Source organism: Colobus angolensis, unplaced genomic scaffold (genome assembly GCF_000951035.1).
Source record: "Colobus angolensis palliatus isolate OR3802 unplaced genomic scaffold, Cang.pa_1.0 Scaffold84, whole genome shotgun sequence".
In the NCBI taxonomy this organism is placed as follows: Eukaryota; Metazoa; Chordata; class Mammalia; order Primates; family Cercopithecidae; genus Colobus; species Colobus angolensis.
This window is the reverse complement of record NW_012122265.1, coordinates 1,773,657-1,790,827: the sequence shown is the minus strand read 5'-3', so window position 1 is coordinate 1,790,827 and position 17,171 is coordinate 1,773,657. Positions and strand designations below refer to the sequence as shown.

The 17,171-nt window shown below is 61.1% G+C and overlaps 1 protein-coding gene across 5 annotated transcripts in view; it reads right to left on the bottom strand.

Moving 5' to 3' along the window:
• The window catches only part of LSP1 (lymphocyte-specific protein 1), a 40,217-nt gene that overhangs the window by 1,932 nt on the left and 21,114 nt on the right, over positions 1-17,171 (bottom strand). For all 5 annotated transcript variants that reach the window (XM_011930060.1, XM_011930061.1, XM_011930062.1 and 2 more), the window contains exons 2-10: positions 10,473-10,610; positions 9,253-9,417; positions 7,346-7,487; positions 6,875-6,967; positions 6,575-6,618; positions 6,317-6,398; positions 3,371-3,505; positions 2,935-3,012; positions 2,679-2,781 (exon numbers count right to left, since the gene is read on the bottom strand). In XM_011930060.1, the coding sequence (XP_011785450.1) occupies positions 2,692-2,781; positions 2,935-3,012; positions 3,371-3,505; positions 6,317-6,398; positions 6,575-6,618; positions 6,875-6,967; positions 7,346-7,487; positions 9,253-9,417; positions 10,473-10,610 (967 nt within the window). In that variant the 3' untranslated portion in view covers positions 2,679-2,691. The remainder of the gene's footprint in view (positions 1-2,678; positions 2,782-2,934; positions 3,013-3,370; positions 3,506-6,316; positions 6,399-6,574; positions 6,619-6,874; positions 6,968-7,345; positions 7,488-9,252; positions 9,418-10,472; positions 10,611-17,171) is intronic.

The following is a 17,171-nucleotide window of genomic DNA, read 5'->3' as shown; positions in this document are numbered from 1 at the left end:
CCCACGCCCCACTGAGGCTCCCCGCACAGTGGCTGCCCTACCCCGCTCCCCACACACCCCCATCATCCACCACATGGCGTCACCCCTGCAGAAGTTCACGTTCTCTGTCAGCCTCACCCAGCGCAGGATTCTAGCTGCTCACAAGGCCACGGGGCCCCAGGTTGTAGCCCCGGCCCCAGAACCTGCCCGGCCCCCCAGTGGCTTCGTCCCTGACTCAGCCCCTGTGGCTGGGGGCACCCACATCACCCAGGTGCACATCCAGCTGGCACCATCCCCACATGACGGGACCCCTGAGCCCCCCAGGACAGCCCCAGAAGGGGGATCCAACAGCCAGGACGGAGATGCCACCCCATGTCTCCCCAGGGCCCAGCCCCTGGTCCCAGTGGCTCACATCCGCCCGCTGCCCACCACAGCCCAGGCTGCCAGTCCCTGGCCTGAGGAGCCCCCTGTACCACGGCCGCCACCCAGCTTCCATGCCTCGGTGCCCAGAGAGGCTAGTGCCAGGGTCGTGGTGCCCATAGCCCCGACCTGCCGCTCGCTGGAGTCCTCACCGCACAACCTGGCCCCCGTGGGCCCTGGTGGAGAGCAACTGGAGGAGCCCCCAGTGGCTGGCCCTGCCGCTGAGGCCGAGCGAGTGTCCAGCCCCACCTGGGCCTCATCCCCTACCCCAGCATCAGGCCCTCACCCATGCCCTGTCCCCAAAGTTGCACCCAAGCCCCGGCTCAGTGGCTGGACGCGGCTCAAGAAGCAGCTGCTGGAGGAGGCCCCGGAGCCTCCGTGCCCAGGGCCACGGCAGAGCCTGAAGCCGGAGGTGCCCGCCCCCACAGAGCAGGAGGCGTCCACCCCTGTCGTGCCCCGGGTCCCCGCCTCCCGGGCCTCCAGGATGTGGGATGCTGTGCTGTACCGCATGTCGGTGGTGGAGGCCCGAGGGCGCCTGACGGGGCCCAGCGGTGGGGAGCGCACCCCAGCCGGCCTCACCCGCCTGCCCTTCCTGTACCGGCCTCGTTTCAACGCCCGGAAGCTGCAGGAGGCCACCCGGGCCCCTCCCACAGTCTGCTCCATCCTGGAACTGAACCCCCAGCCCAAGAACTTCAACCGCACAGCGACTGGCTGGAGGCTCCAGTGAAGTGGCCGGAACGGTCCCCAGGGCCCAGAACCATGAGGTGGACAGAAGAGGGGGCTGAGGTTCTAGCTGGGGGCCCATAGTTACTGCATGAAGGTGCACCAGGGCCCAAGGGGCATGGGGTGCAGGGCAGCCTGGGAAGGGCACACAGGGTGCTGAAGGAAGTCGGGGTGTCAGAAAGGTGGTCAAGTGGAAAGGGTGGAGAGGGCGAGCTGGAGCCCCTGGGCTGCAGTGGTGTGAGGGGAACAGAGAAGGGGTCTGTGTTGGGATGTGGGATGGGGGCCTTGGGATGAAAACTTTAGGGAAGATGGCGGAGGACTGTACCTATTGACCTAGCCCAGGCTCCTCAGGGACCTGGGCCTCGCGTGGTTCCTCCCTTTTGCTGTCAAAGGTTTGGGGGCAGATCTCTGCTTGCTGAGGCATGGGTGCGGTCAGGCTGGCTTGGCCATCGGCCTCAGGAGCAGTCAGCAGTTTTGCTGCCTGCGCTTCCTCATGGCACAGCCAGACCCTGGGACTAGGGTGCAGGGGGAGCCTCAGCCAGCGTGAGACTTGGCACCAATACAAGTGCTCAGGGGCAGGCAGGGAGGGGCTCATCAGGGGGTAGAGGAGGGCCCACCGTGACCCCTCTCACTGCCCCCCTCTGCGTCCCCTACCGGGGCTGACAGCCTGAGGGGGCAGAACTCAAGGGATTCCCTGGTGGGACAGCGAGGGTCTCAGCATTGGCCACGCCCAGGCTTTGACCGCTGGATGAGGAGGGAGCCCTCAGTCCCAACCCTGTGGGAACAGCTTGGCCAAGCGGGACCGAGTAGGGGCTATGGCCCCGGCAGAGAGAGTGAAGGCGCCCAGTTGGCAGTCAGCCAGGCTCTGGCAGGGGTCACCAACCACAGGAGAGGGACACAGAGGTACCAGAAAAAGCCTCTGCCACAGCTGCTTGAGAGTCAGGGTTCGGTAGGGAAGATGGTAGGAGGACAGTTGCCCCACCCTGGGGTGTGATGGGTGCTGGAATTGGAGCCTGAGGTCCAGGTCACTAATAAATGTGTGTCTAACCATGGCAGGAGTGGCACTGCTCTGTCTACAGCATGGCATGGGGAGGGCATCAGGACCTCTGAATGACTCTCGGCTGGGACAGGGAGTAGGACCTAAGTTCCTGCCCCTCTATGGACCACCAGCATACAGATGGTCAGGGAACCTGGGCTCCATGCCACCTGCTTTCTTCAATGCTAGCCCTGTGGTGGCCAGGCTGCCCCTCACTTCCCTCATGAGCCCTGCTGGGGCTTTTGGGGAGTCCCAGATGGGAGCCTTGAGCTTCCCTAGTGGAGCAGCGGCTGAGCCGGGCTGTCTCCAGTGAAGTGAACAGAGAGTTTGAATCTGGTGTCAGATGAGGGAGGCAGCATCTGTGCAGGGCTGGGAGACTGAGATGGTCTGGGTTCTGGCCAACTCGGAGTCCACCCTTGCAGCCTGCAACAGGGCTCCAGGCCCCCTCCAGGCTACCAAGTTCCCAGCACAGTGCACGTGTGTGCACCTCGTTCCACTCTGCGGGTTGACGGGGACTCACCGAGACAGGAGGCCTAGGGCGCTGGGCCCCCTTCCACAAGCACCTTCTCATACTTCCCATGCCCGGTGGCCACAAACTTATACCTCTTCCCAGATGGGGTGCTCTGTTGGGGAAGGAGACCAAGAGTGAAGGTGAGAGCAGCAGAAAGATGATGCCTCTGCCTCTGGGAAGCCCTCACAGATGCACAGAGGACAGTCTCTCTTTGCCCTCCCCTGCTGCACCCACCCTGCCTGCACCAACCACATTAAGGCTCTACCTTAATTGTTGATGAGGTCTTGGAGCCTCCCTTCTGCTCCCAGAGGCTTTTCTTGCTCATGTCTCCAGCCACAATATCCTGGGGGCAGCAGAAGGATATGTCACAAGTGCAGACCCCTGGATCTCAGGGAGTAGAAGCCCTAGGCCCTTCTCTCCTGCCTTGCCTTACCTGGCCAGGGGGCCTGGGACCTGCTTTCTGTGTGATCCCAGTGGAAGAGGCAGGGAAAGGGATAAAGGTGCCATCCACCTCCACTCAGACAACACAGCCTTCTACACCTGCAAGGGTGAACCCAACCCTACTGCAATGCCTCAGTGTTCTGTCTACCCACATTCATGCTGGACAGTCCCACATTTGGCTTAACAAAGAAAACTGGCCTGCTGCTAAACTCCCAGGTGCTGCCTCTGCAGCCCAGCCTTGCCTCTGGAGGGGACCTTACCTTGCAGGACGGAGTCTTGGTGGCAGACTGAGCCTGTACCTCACCCGTCTCCCACCGACTCTTGGTGCTGGCCACGGCCATGCTGGGCAGCTCTATGGAGGCCTGGCGGGCTAGCTTGGGGGTCCGGCCAGCGGTCTACAGAGGAGGCAAAGCATCAGGATTACCTTAGTGGACAGCCACCGTGGTCACATCAGAGGGTCACACTGGGTAACACTCTGCTTTGTGTTCGTATTTTCCATGGGAGTGCTTTCCCAAGGCAGCCCTAGAGTGGGGAATCACTGAAAACATGTGCCTTCCTACATTCAATGCAACTGTGAGACACCTCCCAGTCCTGAAGAGCATCAGGGAGATGATGGCGCACAGGACAGATGTGGGTCTGCCTCCATGCTGCTCATGGGGTAGGGCTGGGGGACCATGGGATGGATGGAGGGACATTGAATGGATGGAGGCACAGTGGTTAAATTGCAGAGTATTGGCCGGGCGCGGTGGCTCACGCCTGTAATCCCAGCACTTTGGGAGGCTGAGACAGGCGGATCACGAGGTCAGGAGATCAAGACCATCCTGGCTAACACGGTGAAACCCCGTCTCTACTAAAAAAAAAAATACAAAAATCTAGCCAGGCAAGGTGGCGGGTGCCTGTAGTCCCAGCTACTCGGGAGGCTGAGGCAGGAGAATGGCGTAAGCCCGGGAGGCGGAGCTTGCAGTGAGCTGAGATCTGGTCACTGCACTCCAACCTGGGCAACAGAGCGAGACTCCATCTCCAAAAAAAAAAAAAATTGCAGAGTATTGGTTGGATGGAGGAGCATTGATTAGATGGAGGAGTATTGGTTGTACAAAAAGGTGTTGATAGATTAAGGAATATTGATTGGATGGAGGGGTACTGATTATATGAGGGAGTATTTGTTAGATGGAGGGGCATTGACTGAATGGAGTAGTATTGGTTGGATAGAGCCATATTGGATCAATGAAGGGGCATTGATTGCATGCAATAACATTGATTGGATGAAGGAGTATCAGTTGGATGGAGGGGCACTGGTAGAATGGAAAGGTATTGACTGGGTGGAGGAGCACTGAATGAATGAAGGAGTCTTGATTGGATGGGGAAGTACTGGTTGGATGGAGGAATATTGGTAGGATACAGGAGCATTGATAGGATGGAGGGGTACTTGTTGGATGGAGAGAGATTAATTGGATGGAGGAATATTGGTTTGATAGAAGGATGTTGGTTGGGTAGAGGAACATTGATTGCATGGAGGAGTACTGGTTGGATGAAGGAGTATCGGTTGGATGGAGGGGCACTGGTAGAATGGAAAGGTATTGACTGGGAGGAGGAGCACTGAATGAATGAAGGAGTATTGATTGGATGGGGAAGTACTGATTGGATGGAGGAATACTGGTAGGATACAGGAGCACTGATAGGATGGAGGGGTACTTGTTGGATGGAGAGGGATTAATTGGATAGAGGAATATTGGTTTGATAGAAGGATGTTGGTTGGGTAGAGGAACACTGATTGCATGGAGGAGTACTGGTTGGAGGGAGGAGTATTGGTTGGTTGAAGGGGAATTAGTTGAAATCAGAAGTATCGGTTGAATAGAAGGGCATTGATTGGGTGAAGGAGTAATGTATGGATGGAGGGGCATTCGTTGCACAGAAGAGCACTGACTGGATGGAGGAATACTGGCAAGATAGAGGAGTGTTTGTTGGATAAGTGAGTACTGGGTGGATGGAGGGGCCCTGGGTGGATGAAGCAGCACTGATTTAGTAGAGGAGTATTGGTTCAATGGAGGGGCACTGGGTGGATGGAGGGGCACTGATTTAGCAGAGGAATATTGGTTCGATGGAAGGATACTGGTTAGATGGAGATGTCCTGATTAAATAAAGGAGTATTGGTTGAATAGAAGGGCATTGATTGGAAGCAGAGGCATTGATTGGGTGAAACTATTTTGGTTGGTTAGAGGGAATTGATATGATAGAAGGCCATCGATTGGATGCAAGGCATTATTGGATGGAGGGGCATTGATTGGATTAAGTTGTTTTGGTTGGCTGGAGGAGCATTGGTTGGATGGAGGGGAATTGATTTGGAAGGAGCACTGAATAAATAGGGGTACTGATTTGATGAAGGTGTATTAGTTGGATTGAAAGGAGTTGGTGGATGAAGGAATATTGGTTGGATGAAGGGACATTGATTGGATGGAGGAGTACTGGTTGAAGGAAGGTGCAATGACTGGATGGAGAGATACTGACTGAATGGGGGTGCTGGCATGTTGGATTGGCATCGGTTACATGGTGAATCATTCATTGGATAGACAAGTATTGGTTGGATGGAGGGTATTGGTCAGATGGAGAAGCATTGATGGATGGAGAAGAATTGATTGGATGGGAGGGGCATTGATTGGATGGAGGGGCATTGATTGAATGCAGGGGCATTGATTGGGTGTAGTAGTATTGGATGGATGCAGGAATCTTGATTGGATGGAGGGTCATTGTTTGGATTAAGGAGTATTGGTTGATTGACTGGAGGAGTATTGGCTGGATAGAGGAGCACTGATAGGATGAAAGGGCATTGACTGGATGGTGGAGTATTGTTCCGATGAGGGCATTGATTGAATGGAGAAACACTGCATAATTGGAGGAGTATTGATTGCAGGCATATTGGTTGTATAAAGGAACATTAACTGGATGCAGGAGCATTGATAGGATGGGAGATTATTGGTTGGATGGAATAGCATTGATTGAACGGAGGGGCATTGATTACATGGAGGGACATTGATTAGATGGAAGGGCACTGATTGGGTAGAGGGGCACTGACTGGATGGAGAAGCATTGGTTGGATAGGGTGTTGGTTGAATAAGGGGGCATTGATTGGATGGAAAGGCTTTGGTTGAATGAAGGAATGGTGCCAGGGTGGAGGAGGGACCTGGCAGCACACGGGAGCCAGATCATACCTCGATGGCCTGGGTGTATTGTTCCAGCCACTGGTCAATCTTGGAGATGGGCAAGTCTGGTTGGGACTTCTTTACACTGTTGCTGGAGGGTAGAAGATGTGTCAGGCCCCATGTCTCCCACAAGGCTTCTCCCAACCTGCCCAAGCCTCTCCCAGGGCGCCCCTCGGTTTCCAGATCTCCACCCTGTGACTCCCTTCAACCCCCTCTTGGGGAAACGTAAGATCTGAGCCCAGAAAGCAGACAGATAGACAGACAGACCTCTTCTCTATGGAGCGGTTTAGGGACTCGGTCCTGTCGATGAGCTGCAGAGGGTGGAGAGAGACACAGGCCTGCAGCAGCTGAGGTAAAGCCCACCTTCCAGCCCCGCAACTACTCCATCCACTAATCCAACCCCCAACCCTTATATCACGGGGGTTTGCTGAGCATCAGGCAATGGGGGGGACAGCAGACAAAAGCCGGGCCTAGGCCTGGTCTTCCTGTGGCTGGCATGTGGGACTGGCCTTTTGGGTAAGAGTCCAGGAGAGGGGAGAAGATGGCAGGCTTTGCAGCTTGACCTACTTTAGTGGTGGGGCTCAGGGGAGGTGAGCTGTGTTCAATGGTCCTCTCCAAGATCAAGGGGCTGGGTGTCCTGGGCTGCTGACATTTCTGGTGCTAGAAAAGAAACAAAACAAAACAGACATCCCAGGTGACCCTCTGCTGGTCTCCCTCCTGCCCTGCCCAGCACCTGTGGAAACAAATCCTGTTCCTTCATGAGCCCCAGGCTCTCTGTGGCCCTGACATGCTCCCGTTCTAGAGCTGGTGGGGAGGGACTGAGGAATCTGGGGAAATGTCTCCGGATCTTGCAAGAGGATCACCGAGCCTCACCCTCTCTGAGAATGTGGGCCCAGAAGGGGCTGCAAGGTCTAGGGGTGTGGGGTGCTGACCCACTTTGGGCTAGACCCACAGGGCCCACAGAGTGGTGCAGACAGCCAAGGCAGGCTCATCCCTGGGGTGGGGGTGCAGTCAGACCCTCTGAGGTGGAGCCATCACCTCCTCCTGTTCCTCCTCAGCCCCTGCGGCCCCCAGGTTGTCCTGGACAGTGTCCTCTGGGTCTGGCCCCTCCTTGATCAGACTCAACTCCTCCAGGTGGACTTCGTCACCGTCCTCCTTTTCGCAGGCATGCAGGCCGGGCCTGTGGGTGGAAAGGGAGGCAAAGCCGTTCTAGGGCCATTGGATTGCTTGGTTGACCCCTTCCTTTTTCCAAGCCTCAGTTTCCCCATCTGTAAAATGAAGGTAGTCAGACTAATCGAGTGCCAAGGGATCTGAGGCCCAAGCCCATTGGGAAAGAAGGTCCAGCAGCCTCAGAGCCAGCGCGTTCTACTTGGGCCCCTGTGTCAGGGCCTGAGGGCCTTGGGGAACTGCCCAGTCCTCACCAGGCGGGGCTCTACAGACTGAGGGTCTCCCAGGCACTGAGGCTAGGTTCAACCCCAGCTTTCTGGCTGGGCCTCAGCTTGGCAGCTGCTCGCCCACCCAGTTGGTCTGGTGAGGTCCCCGGGGGCCCAGGCTGCCGGCACCACCACTCCTGCTCTGCTCCCTGTGGGGGCCCTTGGGTGTTTGGGGGAGTGGAGGCTGGGTCATTTGGAGGGCTAGGCAGGGGTAGGGGCCAGGTCACCGCGTAGCAGGGCCAAGGGGCTGCCGGCTGCGGGGGAGGGGAGGCCAGCCAGCTGGCAGCTTCCAGCGGCTCTGCATTTGAGCAGGACTGAACCTGGAGGAGAAGATGGGAAATTCTCGAATTTTCCATGATTTCAGGCCCCTGGGTGTGCGTGCCAGCCAAGACCCAGACCCACCCGCCCAAGGTGGGCAGGGGTCTGAGCCAGCAGCAGCCACACAGAGCGGCCGTTCAGCAGCAAGTCTGGGCAGCCTGGCAGGTGCAGGGGGTAGGGTGGCTGCTGGAGCTGGGCTTCATGGAAGAGTCAAAGCGCCCCCTGCTGTTGGGAGCAGCCTTGCCCGCCTAGGCCTGAGGCCAGGGAGAAGGGCGCTGCCCCGTCTCAGAAATGCAGGGCTGCTGACTCCCAAGCGTGTAGGGGGAGACTGAGGCCTGGGGAGGGGGCGGCGAGCACTGTGCCAGACCACGACCAGTGCCCTGGTTATAGAAGGACAAGGAAGCGTCGCTCAGCAACCCTGGTCCCGAGAGCTCCAGGCTGGTTTAGGGCCTCAGAGGGGGCAGGAGGGACCCCGACCAGGGAGAACTGTCAGCCCAGCCACGGGCTCTGGTCCCACTCAAGGCAAGGGGGTCCTGAGCAGGGCTGGGGTCCCAGATGGCCCGGGCCCCGCAGGGCGGGTGGGGCTGGCCCCATTGTGGCCGCAGGTATCTGAGAGCAGCAAGGACCCTGAGCAGGCTGGGCAGGGGTAGTGAGGTGGGGCTTGGGAGCAGCCCCCGTTGGGCCTGCTGGGGTTGAGAGCGGCACACACATCCGCACATCTGGAAAGTGTGTCCTCCCACCGCACTCTCCGGCATGCACATCTGGAAATACCTGCTCCCCTCCGTGGGAATGGAGATCAGCCAGCCCCGAGGGAGGAAGGGGCGGCGGCGGCTCTCAGCCTCCATTACGGAAGCGGCCGCAGCTGTGTGCTGATGTGGCAGCACTCGGCCTGGCCCCGCAGCTGCCTGGATGGGGCCCAGGGGCCCTGGAGAGCCCCAGAATGAGGTTTCCTCGCGGCCCCTCGCCGGCCACCATGCTGTCTCGCCCTCTTCCTCCCTCCCCTCCTTTCTCCCCCTTTCCTGGCCATGGGGGCATTTCAGGGGCGGCTTGGAAAGGGGAGGATGGGGTGGCTGCTCAGGCGCAGGTTGAGGGCCTGAAGGGAGCCTGCTGTGCCCTGCTCTGCCCAGCGCCCGCCCTCGAGGCCCGGCGGGAGCCCCGCTCTGCCCAGCGCCCGCCCTCGAGGCATTCACTCACTTGTCCTCTTGCTCCCCCTCAGGACTCCTGCACCGGGGGGGTTCTCTGCTGTCCGAGGCGCCCTGGACCCCCTCGTGCTCCTGCCGCTGCTCTGGCCTCTGGGACCAGTCGCCAAAGCCCTCGTCCTCATCCAGTTCAGGGGCCTCCGAGGGCTTCAGGCTGAGGCTGAGGGTAGCAGGGGGGAGCTTAGGACTGGGCGGCTGCTGCCTCCTCTGCTCGGGGCCCACACTCACCTCGTGGCACCTGCTCAGGCCCTGGGCTCCGAGTGTGGGAGACCCTGTCTGCCACAGAGCTGGCTCTGGGCTGTGTCTCCTGTGGTTAGAGAATCCCTGAGGGTAGGGCTGTGCCTCCCCCATCAGTCTGGGGCAGCCTGACAACTGTGCTTCCTCCATCAGTTCAGGACTCCTTGAGGCTCGGCAGGATTGTGCCTCCTCCATCAGTCTGGGGCTACCTGAGGGCAGGACTATGCCTCTCCCATCAGTTTGGGGTTCCCTGAGGGTAAGGCTGTGCCTCTTTCATCAGTGTAGGGCTCCCTGAGGGCAGGGCTGGGCCTCCCCCATCACTCTGGGGCTCCCTAGGGCAGGGCTATGCCTCCCCCATCATCCTGGGGCTCCCCAAGGGCTGCCCTGGTCCCCAGGCTCCTCCTAAGCTCCTATGTGGCAGGGTGAGCTCCTGGAGAGCTAGGGCTCTTGGCGGGGGTGGCCAAGGGCCTGACCATGGTGACCGCTGAACCCCACTCTGCCCAAGGCTGCTGACTCGGAGAAAATGGAACAAAAGAGGCCAGGAGGAAGGGGAGCATTATTGGAAAAACAGCCCAGCCCAGCCGCGGAGGCCTCCTGGGCCCAAGGAGGAAGCAAGCCAGCCTGGCCGCCAAGTTGGACGTGGCTCTGTGAGTCACTGGCGGGGGAGTCTGGTGGGGGGCCCAGGGGCTGGCTGCGTGGCTGGGGTCAGAGGCAGTACAAGCAAGGGCCAGCGCACGGGCACAGAGCCTGGGTCAACGCCCAGGAGGCAGCCAGGCATTGGCAGACCCTCACCCAGGGCTGCGGCCCCCCTCACCCCAGGAGCACTCTCGCCCCCTCCCGTGCCTGCTTCTGGGGGCTCTTCCTCGCTCTCGTGCTGTACTGGGACCCCCAAGCCCAGGCCCTGGGCCTCCCCCTCTGCTCAGGCCCCAGGGTGCACGGACAGGGGTCAGAGGCCAGGCACGCGGTGGAGTTGCTCACAGCATCTCGTGCTCCGGCTGCTCGGGGACATGGCTGCCTCCGTCCACATCCTGGGCCTGAAGCTGCCTGTCTCTCTCATGCCGGCATGGGTCACGGGTGGCCTCCTCCTCGTCTTCCACGCTCCATTGTGCAGTGGGCCTGGTGGGGGACACAGAGGGACAGTCACACCACAGCCGAGACAGGCGCTGTTTTGCACCCACTCCTCCCGTCTATGCAGGCCTTGCTGGGCCACACGGTGTGGGCAGCCCTGGTCCACGAGGGCAGTCCCAGGCTGGCCCTCAGGCCTCACTTTGTCTATCTTTAAATAGAGGCTGCCCACGTGGTCATGGGGTGCCCTCTGACCCAGGCAAGGGTCCCAGGGCCTTGTGAGGATCTGGGCACCCCTGTGCCCTATGGGGATGAAGGTGGGACTCCAAGGCCCATTCAAGCCTGAAGAAACTCAAGGACATGACAAAAGATCCTCTGTCCCCCTCTCCCAGCCCACCTCCCTCCCTAGGTAGAGCCAGGACCTAGACCCAGGCGATCCTGGAGGGCCCAGGAAGAAGATACTGGAGTCCAGGGAGACTGGCCACAGTGCGCCGCCAGGCGGCACCCCCACCCTGCCTGCGGGTGCTCCCTCCTGCACCCCAAAGGCAGGGTGTGTTGGGGAAAGGGGGGCCCACATGAGGTCCAAGGCTGAGGAAAGGAGGCTCTGCACATGTCCAGGCAGGACACCTCCTGTCCCACCACCACCCCTGCTCACAGAAGCCCAGCAGACCGGTGGGCTCCTGCCTGGGCCTGACCCCACAGCTGGGGGCACCTTACAGGGTCGGCTCACCCAACCCCACCCCATCCTTATTTCAGAGCCCTCTGCGGAGTCTCTCTGAGCTGTTTCTTTTGTTTGTTTGTTTGTTTGTTTCAGAGTTTCGCTCTTGTTGCCCAGGCTGGAGTGCAATGGCGCGATCTCGGCTCACGGCAACCTCCGCCTCCTGGGTTCAAGCGATTCTCCTGCCTCAGCCTCCTGAGCAGCTGGGATTACAGGCGTGCACCACCACACCCGGCTAATTTTGTATTTTTTAGTAGAGACCAGGCTTCTCCATGTTGGTTAGGCTGGTCCCGAACTCCCGACCTTTGGTGATCCGCCCACCTCGGCCTCCCAAAGTGCTGGGATTACAGGGATGGGCCACCTCGCCCGGTCATTTGAGCCATTTCAAAAATGGTGAAACTGAGGTAAGGGAGTGCTTCTGCTCTCAGAGACTGAAACCATGGCTTCTCGGGGTCCCACATGCTCCACTCGGGGACAGAGGTAGACACAGGCTGGCCTGGACCTGGTTATCAGAGCCCCGGCCCGGCAGCTCTCAGATGATCCGGGTCCTGCAGACACCTCGGCCTCAGCTGTCATGGCCCTGCCTCCCATTGCCCTCCTAGAGCCTGAGTCGGGGGTCCAGGGTCTCCATACTCCTCCAGGGCTTATTATCCCAGACCCAGGGAGGGAGCCCAGGCCAGGACAGGGAGCAGGGCTGGGGTCTCCCCGCTGGGGTCTCAGTTCTTCCCGGCCAGTGTCCGCTGCCTGACCCTGCAGCCTGATCTCCACCAGGCCCCAGTCCCCTGGCCAGATAGCCCTGCCAGCGCATGATCTAATCTCTCCTAGGTCTCCCCTAAGCCTCTCAGACAAAAGCCAGGCCCTTCCACAGGCCCGAGTTCAAGGCCCACTCCCCCCACCGAAGCCACAGGGGACTCCAGCCACGCAAACCCAGCCGCCTGTGCACCCCGCCCCCCACGCCCCCGAATCCGCCTGCCTGTCCTGCTCCTCAGAAATGCCTTCAACTCCCGGCCCCTGAGGAAGCCACTTAATTCCCCACACCTGGCTCCCATCATCCGGGCAGATGAGGCCCAGCTTCCCGCTTCTGCCGGCCTCCGCATGGCTGGGGGCTGCTGGGCCTCGTTCCACCTGGGGAGGCAGAGCCTGGGGCGCAGGGGCCCTCATGCTCACTCACGCCCCAGCCCCTCCAAACAGAGGGTGGTGCAGAGCTGGGGCAGAGTGTTGAGGAGGTGGAGGGGTTCCATGGAGGGGAAGCCTGGCCATGTTGCTCTCCGTGTTCCCATGTCCCAGCCCCTCCATGCGAGCAACGGCTCAGCTGGGGTGTGTGCCCCTGGGCCGGGGGCATGAGATGGAGCCTCAGCTCCTCCTTAGACCTGGGCTTCCGATGGGTCCAGGGCCCTCACTCCAGCTCCACAGACCCCCTCCACCAAGCCGTAGGGGAGAGGAGGGCTTAAAAGCCCACACTGGTGCAGAGACCCCAGATACTCGTGTGCACACGTTTCCTTGGGTCCACCCCTATGGGCAAGGAGTCCAGGCCCCAACGGCCCCACAAAGGCCCTGGCTCTGCTCACAGCTCATGCCCAACACATGGATCACAGCCATGCGCGGGCTCCCCAGGCCCGGGGCACACGCAGGTGCACACCCGACTCACACACGTTCTCCATGAGCCCACACTCCAGCCACACAGACACGCACGCCCGCACCCCATAGGCACATACAAGTACGCTCGTGCTCGCACACGGGAACCACTGACATTCATGTGTGTGTGCAGACAGGCTTGGGAACAAGGGGACCACGTCCCCCTCCAGGGATCCCTTCCGGGTGCCGCAGCTTCACTTTAGTGAGGCTGTTTAGTGCGGCAAACATTGACTGTTTGCCTTGCCATTGCCCTGACAACGGCAGTGCGGCCCTGGCACGAGGCCCAGGTGTGCTCTCTGGGAACATCATCCTGCAGAGCTGGGGCCCCTCAAGGATCACCCCGACTGAGCTCTCCCTGGCTAGGGGCCTGGAGGACAGAGCAGGGGTGCAGAGTAAGCATCTCCTGGTGTCTCCCCTAAAACCCAAGGCTGGGGAGAAGCCCCGCCAGCCCCTGGCCTCTGACCCAGCAGACTGAGGACGTGGAGGCCCCTGGGCCCCTTCCCCGTCTCCTCCCTTTCCCCTACCCCAGGATATGAGTCATGCGGGCCCCCTCCCCATGACCTCACCCCCTCACTATTCCACAGCTGGGCTCTGTTCTGGGAACTGAAAGGGGGGCAGCTCTCCTGGGGTGGGGTGGGGGCCTCTGGCCTGGGAAAGGCACCCCCCGGCCAACGGCCCAGGCCCCTTGGCATGCACAGCAGAGCTGTCAGGACTCTCGGATGGCCGACCCCGCCCGTGGCCCTGGCTCAGCCCCGTGCAGCTGCGAGGGATTTGGTGTTCCTGCGCAAATGCAATTAGGCGATTTCCTGTGTCTGTTCTGGCTCCGAAGCCCAAGGTTCAGCCCAAGGGGCCAGGCAGTGGAGGGGGGGGCTCTATCCACCTCCCACCCTGGCACACCCCCACACCCTCACAGTCCCAAGCTCCACTTCAGGGCTTGGCCGCCAGCCAGGGACACCAGAATGCACAGAACCCTGACGGATGCCTTGTTCTGAGTGGGACTCCCCAAGCTCAGGTCTGTTCCTGCCGGCCTCATCCACTGCCGACCACCCCCCGACTCGGGACGCTGGCCCTTCTTCTCCTTCCTCCACAGACCCCCCCACTTCTACCTCCCAGTCTCCACCAAGGGCCTGACAATGTTCGTCCTCAGCTCAGCACTCCCAGCTGCCGACCTCCAACGTCCCCCTGCAGACACTTCCAGAATGAGTGTCCGGCTCGGTCCCCGTCCCGACTCTGCCCCCTGCAGGCAGCTCCTGTGGCCGCCCCACCCGGCTGTCCTGAGCCCGGTGGTCGGCTGGAGAGGGTCCTCTCTGGGGTCCTGGGGAGTGAGGAGGTTCTGGTGAAGAGCAGGGGCTGCAGGCAGGATGTCGAGAGGAGGGGGAACTCCTCCTCCGCGCCAGACCACAGGTCCCCTGGACACCACAGGGAGCTGGCAGGAGGCCTGGAGAGCAGGGCTGGGCCTCCAACCAGGGTGGTTCAGGGCTCCCTGCACAGCACTGAGGTCTCTGGTCCCCTCATGAGCCCAGCCTTCCCTGTGGTCATAGACTTGCCCCCCTCAAGTCACTGCAGAGCCCAAGAGTGGAGAAACACAGCACAGTGTGCCAGGAAAAGGTGCTCACAGGGGCCCTTCATGGCTGCAGCTTCCAGAGGGTCGTGGGACAGCAACCCCGACCCCACCAGGCACCCACCACAGCATTCATGACACAGCTTTGGAGTGTGGGTCTGGGTCTATCTGGGAAGCCAGGGCAAAGGCGGTGGCAGCTGGCAGCACCCACACCCACAGCTCTGGGGCACTGCTCACATGAGCCCCCATCAGCAGGCCCCTTGGTTGTACCACACGCAAGGGTCCCGCCCCAGGGAGGGGGCAGTCCAGGGAGGGGCACAAGGGTGTGGCACGGGCCAGCTGTCACCCCTCCCTGGTGAGGCAGCTGGGGACGAAGCTGGGAGGGGAGCCAGGAGCAGAGACAGCCCGGGGCCAGCAGGTGGGTGACAGGTGGGGCAGCGGGAGGGGCACACACCATCCGCCTGGGGCTGGGGTGTAGAGACGGGAACCTGCCCCCCAATGCCTGGCGCTGGTCCAGCCTGACCCCTGGGCCTCCAGCACCTTCCCAGTCGTGTCTGCACCCTGCTGGGCATGGAGGGGAGGGAGGGAGTCAACCCCTTTCCTTGTAGTCCTGGGCCAGGGGGCAAGGGAGACTCCCCAGTGATCAGAACCCTCACCTCTCTGCCTGGGGAGGCCAGGTGATGAGCTGCCTGGAGCAGGAGGAGGCCTTGAACTTGGGTCTGAAAGATGAGCTGGGGTTTGCCGGGCCAGGTGCAGGCAAGAGCTAATGCAGGAAGGCAGAGAGCCGGAGAGCTCAGAGGGAGTAGCTCTGTGCGGCTGGAGCCAGATGGGTGACCCCCACTCAGGAGGAAGCACTCAGACCCTCTCTGCACGTGCTGGGTCCTCCGCCTCCCGCTAGGATCCTCACGCCTAGGTCCTTCTGGGCCTCTGCCGCACAGATCGGGTCTGGAAGGCTCCCTGGAGGAGGCAACGCCTGGACTTGGACACTGGCCTGCAGAGCTGGCTTCCCTCACGGCCCTGGCGGGTTGATGTGGGGGAGGGCGGAGCCTCCCTCCATGGCACCAGCCCAGTGTTGGGGGCGACGCAGAGAGCCGGAAACTGGTGGGGGCGGGAGGCTCTGCCTCCCATGGGCTTTACATGCCGAAGCCCTCATGGCCGAGCTGGGACCCAGAGTCAGCTCGAGGAGGCCGCGAGAAAGGAGACTGTGGGCCCCACCCCATCACACAGGGAGGAGGCACTGTGCCCCTGGGGGGGCAGCTGCCCCTCTCTGGGCCCTTTGGGTGGGAAAAGGCTTGGTGAGGCGGAAAGCCCAGCCCCAGCCGGCAGGGTTGCCTTCTCACAGTTTCAGTGCTTTGTAACCTGGGGGGTCCCTGCAGGGCCTCTCCTTGGTCTCTCACTGTGGGGCAGCGTTTGGGGGGCCTCGTGAGGGACCCCCTAGGTGCTTCTACTCAGAGCCCCCAAAACCAAGGAGCCTCCACTCCTCTGTCTGCAGCCTCCCCTGCCGGCTCTCGGTACCCAGGGCTCAGTGGCCTGGGGACTGACAGAGGGGGTCGCCTCTGACAAGGCCCCTCCTGGCGCCTCCCTGACTCATCCAGCCCACCTCCCTCCCACGCTGGCTCAGGCAAAGTGCTCTGGTCACCAGGCGCCTTTCCTGCCCAGCCCCGGCCCCTTCTTGGCCTTCACCCCACCTGGCCTCCCCTGGAGCCCTGGCCTGGGTGCCAGGCCTGCTGGGTTCAGAGCCCCACCCCGCCCTGAACAACCCCGAGCCTCAGTCACCCTCAGTTCTCACCCATTTCACAGCTGGGGAGTGGAGCCTGAGGTCTCGTCCCTAGGAAGAGGCATGGGGAGAACAGACCTCACCCCGACACTGCCCCTACCGTCCCCAGCCTCCCTCCTCTGCGGGGCTCCCTGCTTTTCCGGCTGCCACCCTGATGGCTACTTCCTGCCCCACAACCACCCGGCTAGCCCAGGCTTGGTTCCGGCTTTTTCTTCTCAGCCTGCCTGGGATGGCCCAGGGCACGATTCGATTCTTCCATAGCCATAGCCTCGGTCCAGTTCCTTCCTCCTCCCTCCTCCCTCCATTCTTCTCCTTCTCCTTCCCTCCTTCTCTTCCTCCCTTCTCCATCCTCCCTCCTCCCTCTTCCCTCTTCCCTCCTCCCTCTATCCTTCCCGCCTTTCCTCCCCTCCTTCCTCTCTCACTCCCTCCCGCCCTCCCTCCGTCTTTCCTTAGCCAGCAGTTTATTTTGTCAGGTGCTAGGGACCCAAAGACGGAGGAGTTAGCTCTCTTCCCTGCCCTTACAGATCTTAGCAGCTGCCAAGAAACCGGCGCTGACCCACGATGTGGATCAGGAGCCACAGAGGGAGCTGGCAGGAAGTCTTTCAAAGGAGGGGCTCCTGTGCCTGCTCTGAGCCTGGGGGTCGCCACAGTGGGCAGGGTCCTGGCAGGGAGGAAGGGGTGCAGTGGCCGTGCGTTTGTCTAGGACTCCCCAGGGAGGCACAGCCAAGGGGAGACAGAGCCGCTCCCAACCCGCACAGCCCTCCCCTCTCCCCATCCTCCCCAAATCTCAGATGCCAGTCCCCAACTCCTGATGACCTGAGGCTTGTCTGTGTCTCTGTCTCCTGCCTCCACTTCCCCCTGCCTCCACCTCCCTCTGCCTCCACCTCCCCCTGCCTCCACCTCCCCCTGCCTCCACCTCCC